Here is a 21,590-nt window from a genome sequence, read left to right on the forward strand (position 1 = left end):
AACCTCTTTCCTCTGCCTCCTATAAGATGGACTCAGTAGGCCTTACATTTGAGCAGACTGATGTATTGGATTGTGCTTTAAGTTAATATTGCCCTGGAGGTTATTCTGATATCTGATGCAATCCAGCAGCAAGGTATGTATGTATGTATTTTTGTCTGAGGGAGAAAATCTTAGTCCAGGAGGCCAAATCTTTTTTCTTCTCCCTCCCCCTTTTCTTGGGATGGACTATGAGGTGACTAGTTCCTCTCAGTAAATTTCATCTCTGTGAGTCACTTTTTCTAAGGGAAATGAGTTCTCAAAACAATTATCAAGGTGGTTATTTGAATGATGAAAATAATCCAGGATGAATCTGGGTTAAATTTCCATTGTTCACATCTACCTGAATAAATTGAGGGGAGGGAGTGACAAAAACCTCACTTAACCCGAGATAATTGATACCAAGTGTTTTTCCAATTTTTTTCAAAAAGATTGCTATCATCGGTAGTATGAATAACTGAGGCAAATAGAATTAAACTCTGGGTTTAAATTCTCCATGCCCTGCTGTGTTTTTACCTGCTGTGACTCTCCCTGTCTCGTTCCCACTCCCACCGTCTCTTGGCAGCTGGAGGCTCCAGGGAGAAGTGGGAGATGTTGTCACCACCGTCTCAAGACATCTGGCTGCAGACAGTTTCTCACGGGTTGGCAGCACTCTTGCATGAGAAATGCAGGGCTGATGAGCATGTGTGAGCAACAGAACACAGATGTACAGAGATGTGGTTCTGATTTTAAAAAATAGTGTGAACAACAAACCCGGAATGCATGAGATTGTTCACATCGTGCCACGCTAAAAAAAACATCATCTGAATGACCCCTAGGTGTGGAGCTAGCTTCAGAAATAAAGTTTCAGGACATCCATTACTTTATGGCAGAGACCTCTTCACTAGTTTGATCACTGCCATTGAGAAGTGTAGGAACTGTGTGAATGTGTACTTTTTAAATGGGTCATTTATATTATGATTTTTGATATGGTTTACTAAAAAAATCCAGTAGTTGTTATAGTGATATCAAACCTATTGATAGTTTGGTAATACAGCATAATTCTTAGAACTAACTGATTAGAATTCAGTTATAACATTAAATTTAAAATAATAATTAAGGTTTATAGATATTCTAAACCAAAAAAGGGTTTTGGCATTTTTGGAGTTTCAATTTGGGTCTCACATTAGCAGAACCTTGCCACCAAAATAGAAGAATGGAGATTTTTTTTCTCTTCCTTTCTTAGAAGAATGGACATATACTTGAGACCCATTTACCATGTGAACAGAATAATTCAGATTCCTCTTGGTTTTACTATTAAAAAACAATTAGCATTTTCTAGAATATGAAATGCATCTTCTTGAGAAGAATACATATTTCCTTAGAATTTTGAACTGGACTTTACAGTGATATACGTTATAAAAGCATTTTTTGATTTTTGATTTTCATTGCTTTATTCTAGACTTTCTTGCTTACTACAAAGACATTTGATGAACAAATTGGCTACAGCTTATTGTGTCTCTTTGAAAGAGCTGACCTCTTGAAGGATGAAAAATGGTAAATGATCATTTCCCCATCTTTTTTGCATTAATAAGGTTTAATTTTTCTTCCCATGTAAATCACTTTGTATGCTTAATGCAGAACCTTTCTACAGAATCTTTCAGTTGTTTTAAAATTACCAGACATGTGAGAAATTAAGCAGAATTTCTTATGCAGTCTCATACAGTGTTTTCAGTCTACTTCATCAAATGCATCTGATGGAGTAAGCTGAGTCTACAAAAACGTATTTATCTCAGTTAATGCTACAAATTCTCTTTGTCTATCAGAAAGATGTAATTATAATGATAAAATAAAATAACTTGACTGACCTTGGATAATTGGCCTGATTCAGATCAGTAAAATGTCTTAGAGCAGGCTTGCATGTACATTTGGAAGTAGCAACAGCAAGTACATTTCTATACTGCCTATCAGTGCACTTAAGCACTCTCTTAAGCAGTTTACAAATTGTAAGCTAATTGCCCCCAACAATCTGGGTCCTCACTTTAGCGACCTCGGAAGGATGCAAGTCTGAGTCGAGCTTGAGCCCTTTCGCTGATATTGAACTTGCAAACTTATGGTTTGTGAGTGAGTGGCTGAAGTACAGGCATTTAACCACTGCGCCACCAGGGCTTTTTTGAATATTTGTCTTAATGGATATAATTTAATATGCCTCTGTCATATTAAATTATACCCATCAAGACAAAGGAGAATCTTGATGCAAAACCTGTTTATGGAGATGTAAATCAAAAATATCAATTCTTCCCATCTTCCCTGTGTGTGCTAGGTGCAAGATCTTGGAGACTGCAATCCACCTATTAATCAATGAAGGAATGGTTGGAAAGAATAAAGAACTCTTAAACCAATTAGTTCTGCAGTTGCTACCATTTATAGTAATAACAAGCAATGATGCAAAATCTGCTGAATGCAAATTAGCACTGTCCATATCAAAGTCTGGTCTTTGCTACCTACATCCTTTGTTGAAAGGATGGCCAGAAGGTAAGTCACAATAATATACAGTACTAAAGATTAAAAAGGTAAAGGTAGTGTCTTGACATGAATGTCTAGTTGTAATCGACTGTAGGGGGTGGTGCTTATCTCAGTTAGTAAGCCAAAGAGCCAGCATTGTCCAAAGACAAATCCAGTGATCATGCGGCTAGCATGGCTGCACCAAACACTGTTACCTTCCCACCCAAGTGATACCGATTTATCTACTTGCATCTGCATGCTTTTGAACTGCTAGGTTGGCAGAAGCTGGGACTAGTGACAGGAGCACACCTCTTGGTGCGGCCCTTGAGCCTCAAACTGCCGATCTTCCGATCATCAGAATTGGTGTCTTAACCACTGAGCCACCGCATCCCACTAAAGCTTACTTACCCTAAAAAGAGAAGTAGTAATAGTGTTGCATTTGTCATGTTGTTTGTTTGTTTGTTTATCTGTTATTTAAAACACCCATAGAAGTATGATTTGGGAAAAAAGCCAATTTTGATGTTGTGAGTATTAATTTATAACATGAAAATGGCAAGTAAATTGACATAAATAGACATTTAGGGTGTAGCGAGACAAAATCCACTGTAGAATGATTGTATCCAGTAACAATGGACCTGCTCACTATCATTTCACTTATGGTTGTACAAATCAAAATCTGAAGCTTCTGCTGCGAGTATTCAGATATCAGAGACATCATGTTTAATCCTGTGCAAAGTAATTAATATTAATGGCACTTGCTCCTACAGAAAATAACTCTGCAATTATTTGCTTTTCTTAGGTTTATAGTTTTACAGAGTGTCAAATTTTGATGCTGAAAGGTAACAGAAGGCGAGATTAAATTTTGTGCAAGATTAAAGGCAGGACTGAATTTATTTTTAGACTGATGTTTACAGAATTGTAAACATGGTTGCCCAATGAAAACAGAAATACGGTCTTTATTGAAATGGTTACACAGAAGAATGGTAAATCAAGTACAAACAGCATGGTGTTGGCACAGTTGTGGAAGCATGGTACTGTTTTCAGAAAAAAATGAAGCAGCAGTTAACTAAACATTGGAAGATTTAAGATTATATACAAGCAGGGGAAGATGCATTATCTGTTGCTGGATATTGGGAAAGGGAATTAGTAAGGTAACAGAATGTTGATTTTAAAGTGTATGTGTTGGAAAGTAACTGTATAATTGTAAAAGATACCTCCTTACTCTCCCCCCCCCCTCCCGACACACACATATACACACACAAAGATTTTTTGCCACTTTTGTTACAAGATAGAACTTGATGGGGAAACTTCTGCTTCTCGGAGTCAAGGCTAAACCGAGCTGGGTTACACAGGTTTGATGTGGTATAAGGCAGCTTCCTATGTACGTATTCAGAATGCTAGCTCTGAATATTTTGTAGCAATATAATCGGGTGGGGTTGGGACACATCCCAGCATTCTATGTCTCCAAAAAGCAACAGATTCTTGTTCAACATTTGCATGTTTCTAGTAAATAAATAATATTTTCGTTTTAAATTTACATTTTCTGAATTTTTGCACACCTAGACACTCCTCATTTCACTTACAAACGGAAAAAAATTCAACTCTTTTAAAATCTCAGATATCAGGGAGCTACTGTCCAACAGCTCTTACCATGTGAAAAGCTTTTCCTAATGATTAGTTGACATCTCATTTTCTGTAATTTGAACCCATTGGCTTGAGTCCTATCTCTGGAGCAGCAGAAAGCAAGCTTGCGCTGTCTTCCCTATGACAAGAATTCTAAGGTTCAAAGGTGGCTCTTATGTATGACTCTTCCCACCTAAGTATACACAATTTCTGCAGTTGTTTATCATAGGATTTGGTTTCCAGATCCTTCACCATCTTTGTTGCATTCTGGACATAGGGAAAGATATTATCTAAATTAAATATATGAAGGCATTGGAATAATTTTATATAGCAAAATAGACTCCCATTTTTATTACCCATAATGTTTTCTGCTGTGTCTGACATAGTTATTTTCTTGTTTCTTTCTGAAATAGTTTTTCAAAAGGTGGTTAAATCAGCCAAGTTTGAAGATTTGATATATGCATCTAATGGAAAACTGATCAAGCTCTTGTCAGAGAACCTAATTTCAAAAGATCCATCTTTTGTGTCACAAATGGTACATGTGCCAATTTACAGTATGTTTTTTTAAAAAAAGACTGTTCTTTAAATTGGTTTAGTTAGGATTGTCTATATGTAAACCATATGTTTACAGTGATATCGCCTATTCTCTTCATAATTTGTTTAATATTGTTTCATCTTTATATTTATGTACTTTATTTGTACTCGCAGGATAGAAAGTTGATATTCTCACATATTGGGAGACTGGTTATTGCTTTTAAAACATGTTGCTACCCTTTGAGAATGTCATTTTTGAGGAGAAATGTTTGAATGACATCTTGCACCTAGAGATTTCTCTTAAGCAGAAATGAACATAGCTTGCATTTCCACAGCTGGCTACAAAAGTTCACTAATCTCCTGGTGTTTTGGACTGTGACTGTCATAGTTCACTACCATAGGCCATGTTGGGAGTTATAGTCCACAACATCGGGGGGACACCAGGTTGCTTACCTCTGTGTGTAGACAGCACTAAGTTAAATGGACCAATGGATTGGACTCTATGTAGCTTCATAAGTTTGTTTTATTTCTTAAAGCCAAATTTGGTATGTAGGAAAAAAATATATGAGAAAGATGGAACAGCAAAAAATTCACTAAAGCTCATGTTCAAGCACCTTGCAAAATAATTTCTTTCACCAAAATGTAGAAGAAAATCAAATTGTCTTATGTGTTGTGATTCACTTCCAAGGTGCAAGGTCTCATTGGCATTGCTGAGAAAGAGTCTCATAATGTGAAGCAGAAGATAACAGCGCATGTAATCAGCGCTGTCGTTGTCCAGTCATGTTCCGATAGTTCACAAAGGGAAGAGCGCTATTCATCACTGGCTTTGATGGTCTTTGAACTCTTGAATAGAAAAATGCAAACATTTGAAGACAAGGTAAGGATTTTGATTTGGAAAACCAGGATGGAAGAAACAGGATGAAGCACAGAAAGAGAAGGGACACTTAGTTCTATGTTACATATTTATCAATAGTTCTTTAAAAAAAAAAAGGTACTGACAGCTATAGGCAGGCTTATATTTACAGCTGATGCTTAAGTCAGAAACTTGCTCTTCTTTACTGCACACTGTACTTCATAGGGTGCAGTTCTCTGGTGTGAGCCTCTATTTGATTGTATATTTGTAGCATTTTTAAACAAAAAACCTCTCAGAGTAGTTTACTGTTGTCAGAAGTAACTCATATTCTGCTTTAAGGAATTACAATATATAGGGTTTAGGGAGAATACTGCAGAGTTGGGAAATTTGGACAGTGAGAAGGGAGACCTGTGTATTTCCAGGGTATTTGCAGAGAGACATGTTGAAGTTGTAAGTCAGAGAGGCCAGCTAAGATGAATACCTAAAAGGCATATCTTGAGAGATAGTTTTTAGTAGAAAGGGCAAGAATGAGGAGCTGAAGAAGATGGCAAGGAGCAAACTTGGTGAGCTGTTCACAGTTTGCACTTTATATAAGTCAGGAAAAACAACAGTCTGTCATAGCAGAGGTGAAGAAAATAAGGCAAAGAGTGAACAAAACTATACAGGTCCTAGGAACTGTATGTTTTTTCTCACTGAAGCAAGTAGCTCAAGGAGTGGCACCTCGATCCTGTCCTCCTTCACAAAGCATTATCTTCCCTAAACATGCAAAATTACATTCTTTTAGTAGTTAAAAATTACATAAAAGAATCACAGCTTTTAGTGACTTGTGTTGTTTAAATTTGTGTAGTATACATTGCTTTTTTAAAAAGTAAATGGAGGCAGAGGAAAAATCGCTGCAGTATATAAACAGATGTATTTTATTTTTTTAGAATTTTCTGTGGGAATATTCCTCATCTGACAGTGAGCTGTTCTTAGAGGTATTAAAAGCATGTATACAAAAGCTAAATGCTGAAGAGTCTGCTGATTTAGAAAATTTTGTCTTGCTCATTGTGTTGCTGAGAAACTTCATCCAAGGCCTGGTCCCTCCAGATTCCTTTTTGAAAGGTAAGTTCTCAGTTGCAGGAGAAACTGCTTTTAAAAAATGGTTCTTGCCATTGTTTTGCTCGCTGTGGTGCTCTGCATTTGTTTTCTAACGATGCTACTATTGTTTTAATTTTTTTATTTTCCATATTCTTGCACATTTCCATATCTATTTTCCTTATTCACCAATATAAATGTAATTGTACATCAACACTTATCCTGTCACATCTTATATAATTTTGCATAATTCCATAAAACCCTTAAATATTAATAAGTCTTGCTTTCCTACTATATTCTTTCCAGCCCTTCCTAAGCCACAATTTTTTCATTACATCCTACAGTTTTAATACATTTTATTATATATATCCCTAAATATCTTTCCACTTTTTAATATTATTTATCTACATTTTGTCATCTGTATCTTTTTCTTTATATGTTGTATATTTTTACAGAGTAAATATCAAACCATGTACGTTAAGATCAACTATCACATTATTTCTCACATTATTTTTCCATGCCTAAAACTGCTACTTTCCCTCATTTCTCTTTCAAAAGAATTGTCACTTACTTCTAATGGTCCACAAAATTGTTCAGATCTTTACTATGGATTCCAATGTTGTCAGTTATGGAAATGGACAATATTCTTAGATTGTGACCTACAGGAAGTCTTTTTATCAAAGATACGTATAATTCAGCTGCTGATTTCTGCTTCTGTATATTTATTCATACAGATGAGATGTGGTGGAATCCTGAAACATTAAATAAAAAGAACAAAGACTATTTGTATCTGCTCTTGGGGCTTTTTAACACTCTGGTTCACAGAGCGAGTGAGGGAATCCATGCTGATCATTTTCGTACAATGATGAAACTTCTGTTTGAGGTACACTTTTTAGCTATAATCTTAAATGACAACACTGATGGTGATTATTATTCCGACCCAGAAACTTTTGAAATACCAAACTATCTACATTTTTAAAAGGTTTTTTATTTTAAATACTTACATTGTGGTGGGCAAAATGCAGTCAACCATTCCCTCCACCCTTGACCCATAGCTTTACTGTTATGGTTGATTCCTCCTCCCTTTCCACCTCCTCCCCATTAAAGAAAACAATTTCTTCTCAAAAAGGCAATTTATATAGAGAATGCAGGAGAACATCACCATGTTTTTGACTCCCAATCTCTTTTAGGCAAGGGGATGTTTTTCGTAATAAGAAATAACTTCCAATTTAGAGCCCTCTCCCTGCAACATTTGTTGGGGGCTTCGGAAAAATAGTGAAATCTCCCCAGTTGCCATCCTCCGAAGCAACACTATTGTTTTTAAGTTATTTGGTGCAAGAGACTGGCAAGAGTTTTTTTTCCAGGGACAGCACCATATTTGTGCCCATTGACTACAACTATTTATTTCCTGGAAAGTCACCACAAACTGGAATCAGTGTATGGATGACCACTTTGAGTAGCTCTTGAACACACAGAGATCTTTTAAAGTGTGAGTGTGGATGTTTAAAAGGTACGGGAAGCTGCTGGCAGCATCAGAGAGCAGGGACAGTCCTTCAGTCTTTATAGTAGGTGTGTTTGGCCCTTAAACCTTTGCAGAAGTTGCTCACCCCTGATCTGTGTGTTACGTTTGTTTTTCATTTCTTTCATCCCAAGATGTCGAAGTGGTGTACTTGGTCCTCCTCCCCATGTATTCTTCACAACAGCTATGTAAGGTAATTAGGCTGAGAGATGGTGACTGGCCCAGTTACTCACTCACCCATTGAGGTTCATGCACAGTTAGAGATTTGGACTTCAGTGTCCTAGTCTATTTTAACCATTACATTGAGTACCGAATGAATTAAATGTAGTAGTTTGCCTTTTCAAAGGCAGAGAAGAACAAAAGCTATTGCACACTCTGTATTCATAAAAGTGTCCCCTGCTTTTTTTTTTTAATTTGAAGGTTCATTTGAAAAGGCCAGAGGATCAGTTCCGATTTTTCTCAGTTTTGTGGACTTACAGTTACAACATCTCCAATCAGCTGAACTTTGCAGTGGATGCTGTGCTACAGACTCGTGCTTTGTATATAGGTTGTGCAATGCTTGCATCCCAAACCATGCAGACAAAAAGGAAACTGGCATCAACAATGTCTCCAGGTATTTTTCAGGTTTGATTCTAACATTTGCTGTCAGTAGCCTTGTAGGTTTTTTGAGAGGAGGCAGGGAGAAAATATTTATTTGTTTTATATATTTCTAACATACCCTTTAGGGAATCAGCCCCCACAAGACCACTTCTATGTGCATGAAAAGTCTCCTGTGACTTAAAATCAGTGCTTAATATTCATAGTTATCTCTTTACAGTAATTCTGTTTTGTGTGAAATAAGCATTGATATTTTTGGGGCAGGGAAGAGTCCTATAGTTTCTCTCTCTCTCTCTCTCTCTCTCTCTCTCTCTCTCTCTCTATATATATATATATATATATATATATATATATATAATTCTGGAGAAAAGGAAAGCAAGGATTTGTTTTTTTTAAGCTGAAAGCCCAAATTTTGTGACCACAATGCATTATTCAAGTTTGATGATGGTTATAATAATGAGCCTTAACTTGACATTTAGTTGTAATGTGATGTCAGCAGCTTGAATGAAGTGTCAATGTGAGGCCTTTCTCTCTTGTAGTAGTTGTTAAATTCTTGTGCACAACACCTCTTGTAAGCACCTACTCCCCCACCCATGAATTATAATATATTCCCCTAGTTTTCCACCAGCTGGTTAAACAATGGCAGAATCTACAGACTCAATCAATTTTGGGGGGAAAAAAAGGTTTAGTAAAACCATAAAATTCAAATGCCAAGAACTCTTTGCTATGAATTTATTGTAATCAAGTTGCATTCCCCCTGGTTAGGCAGGTAGTTTAGAAGTTAGTACAGACAAACAATGGATATGTAGATGGCGTACATGAGAAGAGAAGAGCAGACAGTTATGGGCATTTATTCATTTATTCAGAAAAGTTGCTGAATTTCAAATCTGGAATAAAGGCATCATTCCAGGTATATGCCCCATTAGCTAAAACAAGGGTGAACAGAATGTAGCCCTGCAGATCTTGTTGAATTTCAGCTTTCTTTATCCCTCCCCGCTGGCTATGTCAGCCAATTTTAGTGGGAGTTGCAGTCCAGCCCTATCTGGAATATTGTGTCAAATTCTGGGCACCACAATTCAAAAAGGACATTGAGAAACTGGAGCGTGTCCAAAGGAGGGCGACCAAAATGGTGAAGGGTCTGGAAACCATGTTCTATGAGGAACGACTTAGGGAGCTGGGGATGTTTAGCCTGGAGAAGAGAAGGTTAAGAGGTGATATGATAGCCCTGTTTAAATATTTGAAGAGATGTCATATTGAGGAGGGAGCAAGCTTGTTTTCGGCTGCTCCAGAGAACAGGACCCGGAACAATGGATGCAAGCTACAGGAAAAGAGATTTCACCTCAACATTAGGAAGAACTTCCTGACAGTAAGGTCTGTTCGACAGTGGAACAAACTCCCTCAGAGTGTGGTGGAGTCTCCTTCCTTGGAGGTCTTTAAACTGAGGCTTGATGTCCATCTGTCGGGGATGCTTTGATTGAGAGTTCTTGCATGGCAGAATGGGATTGGACTGGATAGCCCTTGTGGTCTCTTCCAACTCTACAGTTCTATGACTCAATAGAAAAAGACAACAATGCTAGGAAAGGTAGAAGGCAGGAGAAGGAGAGGAAGACCACACGCTAGATGGCTAGACTCAGTTAGGCAGATCCCAGGTCTTAACTTACAGGACCTAAGTAGAGCAATGGAGGACAGGGGGTCTTTGAGGGATTCCATCCACAGGGTTCCCATGAGTCAATGGCAGTTAATAGCAACAACAAACTACCTTGAACACACTTAAGTTCAGAAGCTTAGCAGGGATTCCACCTCAACATTTGAAGGAACTTTCTGTCAGTAAGGGCTGTTCAACAGTGGAACACACTCCCTCGAAGTGTAGTGGAATCTCCCTCCTTGGAGGTCCTTAAACAAAGGCTGGATGGCCACCTGTTGGGGATGCTTTGATTCAGATTTCCTGCATGGCAGGGGGTTGGATTGGATGGCCCTTGTGGTCTCTTCGAACTCTATGATTCTATGATTTTTTGATTTATATTCCTCTCTTTCTCAGTAATATCACTATCTCATAAAGATAGGAGATGTCTTTTTCTGAAATACAGCACTTAGTTATTTCAAAGCTAACCTGATGGAATTCTAATTGCTGTAAAAAGTGCTTTTACTTTGAAAAGCATCCACAATTTAAGGCAACTGTTAATAACTGCATTGAAAACAACTGTTTCTTATTACTTGCTACTTTCCAGTAATTGTATCTTTGCTGATTAATTTGGGAAGTCCTGTGAGTGAAGTGCGGAGAGCTGCTGTTAACTGCCTTAATTCCCTGAGTGGAATAAAAGAGTCTGCATATCATCCTATACTTCTAGATTTAGTACAGAAAGCTGAGGAGATAACATCTGACCAAACATATATAATCCAGGTAACCTGGGGGGGGGGGGGGGATATTGTTGGTGCGTATTTTGAATATGGGATTCTCTGTACTTGTTGCCTTCCAGTGGTTCTTTCTGTCTTCTAGGAGACAGGTTCTCTGGAGAAAGTTTCAAGCAGTGGTAATGAACAATATAGTGCACTGGGTTATTAGTCTGACTTTCTCTCATTTTACTGGGGCAAATTTGACCTATGATGAGGTTTGGGTTAGGCAGGAAATCTTGTCTTTTCCTTTCTTTTTAACCTGAAGATCAGGTTGCCATTTGGGAAACCTCCAGGAAACTTGTGAGAAAGGTGGCAAGACATAAGTTTATCATCACTGCTTCAGGTTAAGGCTTTTTTCTTTCTGCCGGACAAACTGAGAAAGAAGTTTGCTGTTGACACTGAAATTTGCTGGGTTTTCTCACGGCATGGGTCAAATGTCCAAATGAATGCTGGTGCCACTTTCACACCTTCCTATCTCTTGTGCAGCTGCAGTATTTCTGTAGATGTTGGCAGCCACACAAGTCTTTCCCACCCAATGTGAGAAAAAAACGTGGCAGCAGTGTTAAACCAAGACTGGCGCTCTTGGACTGTGGGATGTTTGTGGCAGTACAAATGGCCTTAGCATATTTACACAGTTGTAAAATACAGAAATGTTATTTCAACACAGACATTTATCTCTTCAGTAGTGGAAAAGATTCCTCCATTAGCTGAAAGCTCTTTTATTTCATCCTCCATTGCAAAGCAATTCTGTTTTTATTTTTATATCCTGATGGCAGTTAAATTTTAGGAACTTTATTCTACAATAAAAAATAAAATGTTTGTGTGTATTATAAATGAATAAATAAATAATTCATTGTTTCTTGATGCTTTCCACCCTTTTTTTATAAACTAGAGTCTTGGTAAATTGTTTGAGGAGCTACATAATCAAACAAAACAAAAGCCACAACAGCAGAAGTTGTCAGAAGCGCTAGGAGCACTGCTTGAATGTGCCCAAAGCAGCAAGTGCCCATCATATGTTGCACAAAACCTGATGAAACTTCTTCAGGCAGTCAATGGCAAGGTGTGTGAAATATATTATCCCAAGTTTTGAAAACTGACTCATTCAGGCATTTTCTTTTCAGCATGATGACGTACATGCCCCTGAACTTATTTACACTGTAGCAACATTTTTATGCGACACATTACATTTTATATATAGGTCACCTTTCTGAAGGTTTGTTAAACAATAGTTGATCTTGAATATCTCTATTTTCAGGTAGTGCTTTCTCATCTGTTGCCTGTCATGGATAGATTACTGGAGAGAGTTCTTACAAAACCAGAGGAGATGTTAAAAGATGAAGCTCTTCTTTTGCATCTCATCCTTGGAAAATACAATGAGCATTCAGCAGGGCTTCTTTGCACAAACCAACAGAGTCTAGATTTGTTCATCAAAGCTTTACACACCTCACAGGAACTCTACAAAGGACTCTGCACTTTCCAAATGAGAACTCTTGGACAGGTAAGATTGTGAGAACTGGGGGTGGGGACTAGAGTGCTCAGTACTGTAATGCTTCACAATGGGTATTAGTGTGCAGAACCATTAAAATGGAAGGGTTTATCTCCAATTTGTCCACAAAATGTCTCCAAAGCCACTTTCAGAAAACTGTCCCTAATCATTTTTTACCCTGCAGCTAACTCTGGTCAAGTCTCGAGAGCAGCAGTATTTCTCAGTGGCATTCTTTAGTGGAAACATCAAGCAGGTGGTGGGGGAACAGGATCCTTGTTGTCTCCAGTCTTGGGACTGGAGTTAGCAATAACTTTACCTATGCAGAGAGAGAGAGAGTGAGTATCGGTATGGAAAGAAAATGACACCAGGAGTGTGTGTGTGGTTAGATGACATATGAATGGTGTGGTTATACCCCTGGAAAACACAGGTTAACAGCTTGCTGTACACCTGGATTCAGTTCCATGCTTCAAAGCTGAGGTTTTATTGGTGACCAGGGGTTAATTTGAACAGTTAAGGTATGTGAGCCAGGTAAATCCTTTTCTAGAAATGCTGGTCAGGCCATAGTGATACATGCCTTAGTTATATCCCATTTGAATTATTGTAATGCACTCTCTGACGCTTCCTTTGAAGAATGTTTGGAAATTTCAGTTGATCCAAAAAGTTACAGGGAGATTGCTAACTGGAGCTGGGTACAGGGAGGACACAATTCCCTTGTTGCAACAGATCCATTAGCCGTCAGTCTGTTTCTGGGCACAATTCTAAGTGCTAGTTAATACCTATACAGCTCTAGATGGTTCAGGCCCAGGTTATATCTGAAGAACCATACTCTCCCATCTGAGCCTGTCCATGTTTTGAGATTTTTTTGGGAGAAAGTTCTTTGTCACACTATCACAGAGATACATCTGAACAGTGGACCTTCTCAGTGGCTACTCCCTAGCTCTGGCTCCCTTCCTAGAGAGAGTAGACTGGTGGCCCTTGCTATCCTTTCACAAGCAAGTGAAGATGTTCTTGTTTCTGCATGCCTTTGAAGGCTGATTGCTCAGGTAGAATGGGCCTTTCAGAATGTGCTGTGCCGGGTATATTTGTTGCTGAATAGTCATGTTTTTACCTGATTTCCAGTCTTTTGACAATTTAATTATATATTTAACATTTGTAAGATGTGACCTTTTGTGCTGTAACTGTTTTAATAGTAATAATAATATAGCACTGTTTACAATAATCTTTTTATTATTATCTTTAGATTACAAAGTCATTCTTTGCTGCACTGCCAGATGGAAAGGTTCAACAAAAGATTTTGGGAGTCCTGTTTGATTTACTTCTGAATTGTAAAAATCCACAATGTGCACAGATGATCAGCAGTGTTTTTAAAGGGGTAAAATGGTCTTAATCTCTTTGGTTTATGAGAATATCATTCTTCTCTAAATGCAATAGGATTATACCCCCATGATGGGATGATTACATTTGCAGTTATTGCTGTCAGCATGTTTCTCCATAGAAATTAGTTAAAGTGTGTATTCAAAGTATGGAAGAATGAAAATGTAGAACAGGAATTGCAACAATATACAAGGCATTTGGTTGTATGTAAGGAGGGTTATACATTAAAAAATAATATTGAGAGGAAGTTTTTTTCAAACAAGTTCAGATACTCACTTGCATAACATGATGTGTGAAAGCTGATTTTCGTATCCCATCCTTCCTCTGGCAGAGCCTGTTCCTCATGATTTGATGGAGCTGCTAAAATGGACTATAGTGTGAGGAGCTAAGGGGTGAGGAAAGGCTGCAGAAAACTGAACAGATACACTTCCTGCTTTCCACATAGAAATTATATTTGTCTAATTTTCCAAAATCTTCCCCTTCAGTCCCCACACACTTGGGGTTGATGGAGAAAGAAGATGGAAAAATCAACTTCAGCCCATTCCATTCCACCAACCCAGTTTCTCCTTTCAGATAAAGAAATGTAATTGTGTTTTCATATATCTTTGTGTATATAGTACAAGTGATTCATTTAAGAGACATGTTAATTATAGCATGTTTATTCACTCTTCAAATAGAAAAAGTTCCCATGGTGGCTTAAAAATATTGAAGTAAAATAGTGCTGCCTTCAGGTTTATAATCTGCTAAAATATAATACAATAAGAAAGGAAATCTGGAAGAAAGGAGGGGAGCAAATTCTAACACTAGTTCAGAATCTCATCAGTTCACAAGGTTCAGCAGGTCATAGAGCTAGATCTTGGTGCAGTGGAAGGGTTGCTCCTACCTCCACCAGTGACACCTGTGATGGCCATTGGTACCAGAACATGATAGTAGGGTGGTACTTAGCTGGAGCTGGATCCGGGCACAGTGGAGCATATTTAACCTTTTGATGGCCTCATTAGCAGCTGTATATCTGTCCTCAGCATATATACAGACATGAAGTTGCCATATTAGTTGATGAAGGGATGACCATGATATGTTTTCCTACAGAGCCATTAATGCCCTGTGCAATACTCACCCATGTGTTCTGTGCATATTCCAGAACGTGGAATCTACTCATCTGGACAACAGCTTCTAGAATCCCCTGACCAATTAACATGATGGCTAGTGGATTTCAGGAGCTGTTGTAAAAAAAAAAAAGGAGGGATGCAGTGGCTTAGTAGTTAAGATGCTAATTCTGACAGTTGGAAGATCGAAAGGTTGGCAGTTCGAGACCCAAGTGCTACATGATGGGCTGAGCTCCTGTCACTAATCCCAGCTTCTGCCAACCTAGAAGTTCGAAAGCATGCAAATACAAGTAGAAAAATAGGTACCACTTAAGTGGGAAGATAACAGCATTCAGTACAGTCATGCTGACCACATGACCACCAGAGCAGTCCTCAGACAACGCTGGCTCTTCGGCTTAGTAATGGAGATGAGTGCTGCTCCTTACAGTTGCTTACAACTAGACATTCATGTCAAGGGACTACCTTTACCTTTAGTATAAAATAAGTTTTCCAGATTCTGGTGTATTTTGGTGATATGGCCTGTGGTTGACTTGTCCAGCATTCTTTTAGAATAAATGTTACATCCTTGTATATGCTTTAGATTTCAATTGATGCTGAGCAAGTTAGTGTGGAACTGGAACCTCTGCCGAAAGCTAAGAATATTATCACTGTTCAGCAAACAAGAAAGCAGAAGATGCAGCAGCAGAGGTAAAATGTTACATGTACAGTGTGTATAGATGGAAATTAATGTGATATTGGCTACATCCACACTGCAGAAATAATCTGGTTTGACACCGCTTTAACTGCCATGGCTTAAAGCTGTGGAATTCTGGGAACTGTAGTTTGTTATGGCCCCAGAGCCTCTGCTCCGTTCTGTGGCCACAACAAACTATAGGTTCCAGAATTCCACAGCATTGAGCCATGGCAGTTAAAGCGGTGTCAAACCAGATTATTTCTGTAGTGTGGATGCAGCCATGGACCCAGGGCTGATAGAGATGCTGAATTTATAATAGCCTGTTTGTAAAGATTCTTCAACTGTTGGATTCTTATTGTGCCACAGGTTTTACTGTTGAGAGGACAATGAGGGCACTGCCCCATATAAGAATTCTGCCCTCTTGTAATCAATTTTTTCTTTAATCTCCAAATCGTTAGCATTGGAGTAATTTAAAATTTTAAGTTGAATATATAGAAATGCAGTTTAGGCAGCCAAAGAAAAGGGGTATATAAAGTTAGCAAGGAATGCAAACACAGCAGGTATAAGAGTTCTAGGTGTGAACAGTTTCAGTGTCTCACTCTGAGCGATGTCCTGCCAGGACTGATTGAATTTTTCCCTGCATTTTCTTTCACATTGGTTCAGGCCATAGATTATTTTAGTGTAGAAAAGTTCTTTGTATTAGTTGTGGGAGGAGCTGTAGGATTCCCCTGCATTATTTCCAGGTTTGGTTTGCCCTTTCCTAGCATGCTCTGTTGTAGCTGGAACCTTTTAGTTTGGGAGCAGTCTTTGCTGTGAGCAGGCAGAGAGCTGTCTTTTTGGTGGCAAACAGGCCCGGACAGCCAGAAAGGGCATTTCTTACACGTTAGCCATTTCAGTTACCAGGTTTTAGCCATTTTAGTTACCAATTTAGCCAAATTAGTTACCATCAGCAAGAAAATAGAGGAATTCAGGAGCTGATAGACCCTACACCAGCTCCATTGAGTGAGGAGAGCAAACCAACATCAGACCCAGAAAGATGACATACAGAAGATTGCTGAAACTGTAAAGTATCTTTTATTTAGAGCTGGGGAGGAGAAAACTCTTTATTTTTGTCCTTTAAATTAAATTTCCCCCCTTTTGAACTTTACATTCAGCTTCAGAGCCTTTTTGGGTAAAGAGTTTGATCTCACCAGGGTACCGGTGTTGCACACCCAAACCTGCCACCACCTTTAGTTGGGTGTGTCTTCACACTCTGCAATACTAGAAATTTGGGGACTAAAGGAAAAATTAATGAGGGAAGAAAAATTCTTTTAGGAGGCGAAGATCTCATCTGTAGTGACACTGCTGCTTATCCCAAAATAGTCACATCAAAGCAACTGACATTAATCCCATAAAAACATAACACACACAAAATAAAGTTTCTTGTGGGGTGGCATGGGAGAAGAAACAAAGCAATCTGGTCAGACATGGTAAAATAAATGTAGCCTTTTTTTTGAAAGTATATACTCACAGAAAGTTACCATCCGTTCACAGTTCTTTAGTTCTATAGGCATCTGACATGTCTGAAATTCATTGTATCAGTAGAGAAAATAATCGAACATGTTGGAAGTGTATGGGAGGGAATACTTTTCTCACATCTTGTTGCCATCTAATGGTCTTTTCTGTCTACTAGGGCAAATATTCTAAAGCTATTTGATGTAGTACACTGGCAGAGGTTTCCCCCACATATCAGGGACTGAAACTGAGTCTGCTCATTGGATGTAACAGTTTCTTTCTCTCCTGGAAACTTACTGTGGATAGGCAGCCAGTGTTTCATGGACTGGCACCATTCCACAGACCACCTCTTTGAGTAGCACTGCAGCCTTTTATATAGAAGAAAGAATTAGCTGTCCTGTCCATTCTGCAGAACTTCTGACAAAACTTTATGTAAAACATCAAACATGTCACCATGTTCAGTATACTGTTCCAGCCTACAGCTGATTTTATTGCATGGCTTTCAGGAATGGAATTTCCCATCTGTAAAGGCCTTTTAATTAATCAGTTCCTTTATGGCCATGAAGGTTAGAACCATGGCTGACATTCTGGAAAAATGCTGCTGGTAGTCAAACAAACATTTTGTTGTTTTGTGCTTTCAAGTTGACTTAGAATGACCCTAATGGTTGCCTACCTACTGTCTGTGTTGTGCTGTGCCTTTTTTTTCCTGACTGATGGCAACCCTGAGGCAAACCTATCATGGGGTTTTCTTGCCAAGATTTGTTCAGAGGAGGTTTGCCATGGTCTTCCTCTGAGACTGAGAGAGAGCATGACTTGCCAAGTTCATCCACTGGGTTTTCGTGGCTCAGCAAAGCTATCTCCCAAAGTCTCACCCAGTGCTGAAACCACTATATCATTCTGGCTATCATAGAACAGACATTGGTAGACTAGAAAGACTGGTGTGAGGCAGCTGCATAACTTAAGTTTTTCAAAAATTAATACTTAGGTGGTCTTTATTTGACTTTTTCCAATATCTAAAAATATATAGCCAGCAAAATTATCTAGGTTCCTTTTTTAATATGCGTGCTCATTTAATTTTTTAGACTAGTGTGATTGCTCACAGTCAGCTGTCAAGAAAGGCAAGAGGAGAGGTGGGATCTGGGCAGATACTTCCTCATAACATCCCAGCTTAATGGGATCAATTAATTACATTGCAAATGGGCTCTAGAGCATATGGGTGTGTTTTTTTTCAGACAATATGGTATAACACCAGATTCTGACCATCTGGTGTTCATCATATAAAAGTTCTATTTTGCTATGTTAGTTCCATTTTGCTGATCCCTATTTTGTTTACATTGTGCTTTTCACAAAAACAGTTATTTTGAAAATTGTTGGAACAAGCATGTGTAAATAGTAAATTTCTTCTTACTCTCTGATTTTCTTCCTCCAGAAAAGCTCAGGATCACGAATGCATACAGGAAGAAAGCAATGTGAACTGGCAGAGAGTCACTCTTATACTGGAATTACTACAACACAAGAAGAAGCTTAAGCAGCCACAGGCACTGATACCTACCCTTTTCAGCTTGCTTGCTAGGTAATAACACTGGATTTAAAGAGCAACTGTGAAAACACTTTTCTTACTGGACTATAATAGGGCTCAGTCCTGCCTTTATATGTAATAGCTTAATTGCATGTGAACCCATGAGAGAACAAGAATGCCAGTATGTGGGGAATGGGTGTGTGTGGTCTTTTGCTTGTTGAGTAAGGTAATGAAGATAGACATTTTGTCAGAGTTGGCTGCCCTCCTAAAGGTGCAGATTTCTTGCCACTTGGTACCTTTGGGCACAATAGGAATCGTAGAGCTGAAAGAGACCTCAAGGGCCATCAAGTCCATCTTGCTGTCATGCAGGAAATACTGCCCCATTGTATAGTGGGGATGTTATATTGCATGTCTTCCCCACTTGGTCTTGTTGGGCACCAGAGGCCTCTGCATGTGCTCCCTGTGCACACAGACTCCATATGTTTTGCCAAAGACAAGAGTTTCTTTTAAGATCAAGAACAATAACCACACCTGTGAGAAAGGTTTATTGCTGACTTGCATAGAAAAAGCAGTTAGACAGTCTCACATTTTCCAGTCAGCTGCTGTGAGCCCCAGTACAGCAGCATAGATGTGTCCTCACTGGCCCACAACTACACAGCACCACCATGGTCCAAAGTCTGTATTGAAGCTTGGTGAGCATAGGCCAAGGATTCTTATTTGTATATACAAAGCCCCCTGGTCTACATGTGATTTTAGATTTCTGTCTTAATTAGTGCACCTATGAGTTATAGAATCATAGAATTGGAAGAGACCACAAGGGCCATCCATTCCAATCCCCTACCATGCAGGAACTCACAGTGAAAGCACCCCTGAGAGATGGCCATCCAGCCTCTTTTTAAAATCCTCGAAAGAAGGGGACTCCACCACACTCCAAGGGAGTGTGTTCCGCTGCTGAATATAAGGTGTAGGCCTTATAACCAGTCATCAGTTACAATTCTTTCTGAAGATCATGTTTATTATTTATGTTATTTATTGTATTTGTACGCCACCTTTGTCCCAGAAGAAACCCAAAGTGGCTCACAGGTAAAAAACATTTCAAAAAACATTACAATAAAAACATAAAATATTTAAAATAATCTAAAAAGTCTTTCAGCTCCTTGCCCATACACTGCATTATGTGGTCTGTGCTCATTGCAGTTTATGTTGTCAAGTTTTATCGTGTGAACACCTAAATACAAGGGAATGGGAGTCACATAACAGATATGTTTATATTATTTTTTCTCTTGTCATTTTCTTCAGTAGTGTAGGGTAGAACTTAAAATATAGTGTCTCCTTTTTATATCTCAGAAAGGTCAAAAATTGCATATATTTGCTTTTTCTTTGCAAATGGAAAGAAGAAGTTTAATAGCTGAAGAGAGTGTGGGCTGAGGAACAGTTCAAGGTGGGAGCAGGATATTGTCTTGCTACTGTTATTGGAAGACTACTTTCCTCTTTTACCTGTGGTACAGATAAAGTCTTTATTTGTATGATAAATGTTGTCCATGTACATACCAGCTATGGTCAAGTCACATTCTTACTTAAAAAGCATAACACAAACTGACAACTGTTGTATCCTAACAAATAGGTATTTTAATTCTGATCTCTTGTGGTATGAACAGTATCTTCCAGTAGAGAGGTATGGAGTAAAAGAATTATTTTTCTGTTGGCAAACTTGTGTTAAATTTTTAGAAATGAACCATGGACAAGGTGGATGGGAGCCATCACTGTTTCCCAGAAAATGTTTTTTTCTGTCTTGAGTTTTAATATATAACACTGGACTTAATTTATTGGACAATATAATTTGAAATTATGTCATATAATGTTTTATTTCTCCTGAATTGTTGTTTAACTGAATTCTGAATTTCCAGATGTCTAGAGCCTTCTGCAGGACAGGAAAATCTGGAATATGTAAAACAACTTATACTTGGTGGTCTACTTAATATTTGTCAGAAACTGTCTCCAGATGGCAGCAGGTTAAAGAAAGGTGAGATATAAATGAAAAGCTTCACCTGCAGTATTTGGAAAATTAGCCCTGGGCTTAATGTGCATTAATGCCTTTTTGATGTACAGGTTAATGGGAAAACATTATAACATGTATAGATATCTGGATGTAATTCTAACAAACCTAATGTTAAACTAAGCCATACTTTACATTTTGAGGTATCCTTGATGAAGAGAAGTTCAATGTGGAGTTGATAGTTCAATGCATCCGAGTTTCGGAAATGCCTCAGACACATCACCATGCTTTACTCCTGCTGGGCACTGCTGCTGGGATGTTTCCTGTAAGTACCAATGCCTCATTCATATGCATGCTACCCAGAAGGAAAAGTGAGTGTTCAAACTGAAATGGATTTCAAGAAGTGGTGCACTTTGCAGTTATTCTGGCTTTGGGTCCCTTTTTGAGCTTTGGTTTGAAACTTTAGTTACTTTAGTATTCAAAGGCATCTTACAGCATCTTTGAGATTAACTGAAATAAAGAAGCTGGTAGCATGAGCTTTTTGTAGACTGAGATCCAAAACACTGCAGAAATTAGCCATTTTGAGACCAATGTAACTGCCCTTGCTCAGTGCTAGGGAATCTTGGGAATTGTAGTTTATTGTTGTACCAGAGCTCTCTCACAAAGAAGGCTAAATGTTTCACAAAACAGATGCATCCTCAAAGGTGCTACATGATCCTTTGCATACTGATTTTCCAGACTAACACAGCTATGTCTTTGAATTTAGTAATTTTAGTTTTCAGATACTTATACCAGAGTCTGTTAATTTATCCTTGCTGCCCTATT

At 38.4% G+C, this 21,590-nt stretch overlaps 1 protein-coding gene across 2 annotated transcripts in view; it reads left to right on the top strand.

Moving 5' to 3' along the window:
* Window positions 1–21,590, top strand: part of HEATR1 (HEAT repeat containing 1) — a 57,279-nt gene that overhangs the window by 19,363 nt on the left and 16,326 nt on the right. For both annotated transcript variants that reach the window (XM_089529859.1, XM_089529860.1), the window contains exons 14-28: window positions 1,478–1,572; window positions 2,339–2,550; window positions 4,557–4,678; window positions 5,366–5,554; window positions 6,460–6,634; window positions 7,342–7,490; window positions 8,547–8,739; window positions 10,952–11,124; window positions 12,010–12,177; window positions 12,373–12,615; window positions 13,844–13,975; window positions 15,664–15,770; window positions 18,680–18,823; window positions 20,677–20,792; window positions 20,969–21,090. In XM_089529859.1, coding sequence (XP_089385985.1) covers window positions 1,478–1,572; window positions 2,339–2,550; window positions 4,557–4,678; window positions 5,366–5,554; window positions 6,460–6,634; window positions 7,342–7,490; window positions 8,547–8,739; window positions 10,952–11,124; window positions 12,010–12,177; window positions 12,373–12,615; window positions 13,844–13,975; window positions 15,664–15,770; window positions 18,680–18,823; window positions 20,677–20,792; window positions 20,969–21,090 — 2,340 coding nt within the window. The remainder of the gene's footprint in view (window positions 1–1,477; window positions 1,573–2,338; window positions 2,551–4,556; window positions 4,679–5,365; window positions 5,555–6,459; window positions 6,635–7,341; window positions 7,491–8,546; window positions 8,740–10,951; window positions 11,125–12,009; window positions 12,178–12,372; window positions 12,616–13,843; window positions 13,976–15,663; window positions 15,771–18,679; window positions 18,824–20,676; window positions 20,793–20,968; window positions 21,091–21,590) is intronic.

The sequence above is a fragment of the Sceloporus occidentalis genome, unplaced genomic scaffold, assembly GCF_023333645.1.
Source record: "Sceloporus occidentalis isolate IW3139 unplaced genomic scaffold, rSceOcc1.0.p SCAF_6, whole genome shotgun sequence".
NCBI lineage: Eukaryota > Metazoa > Chordata > Lepidosauria > Squamata > Phrynosomatidae > Sceloporus > Sceloporus occidentalis.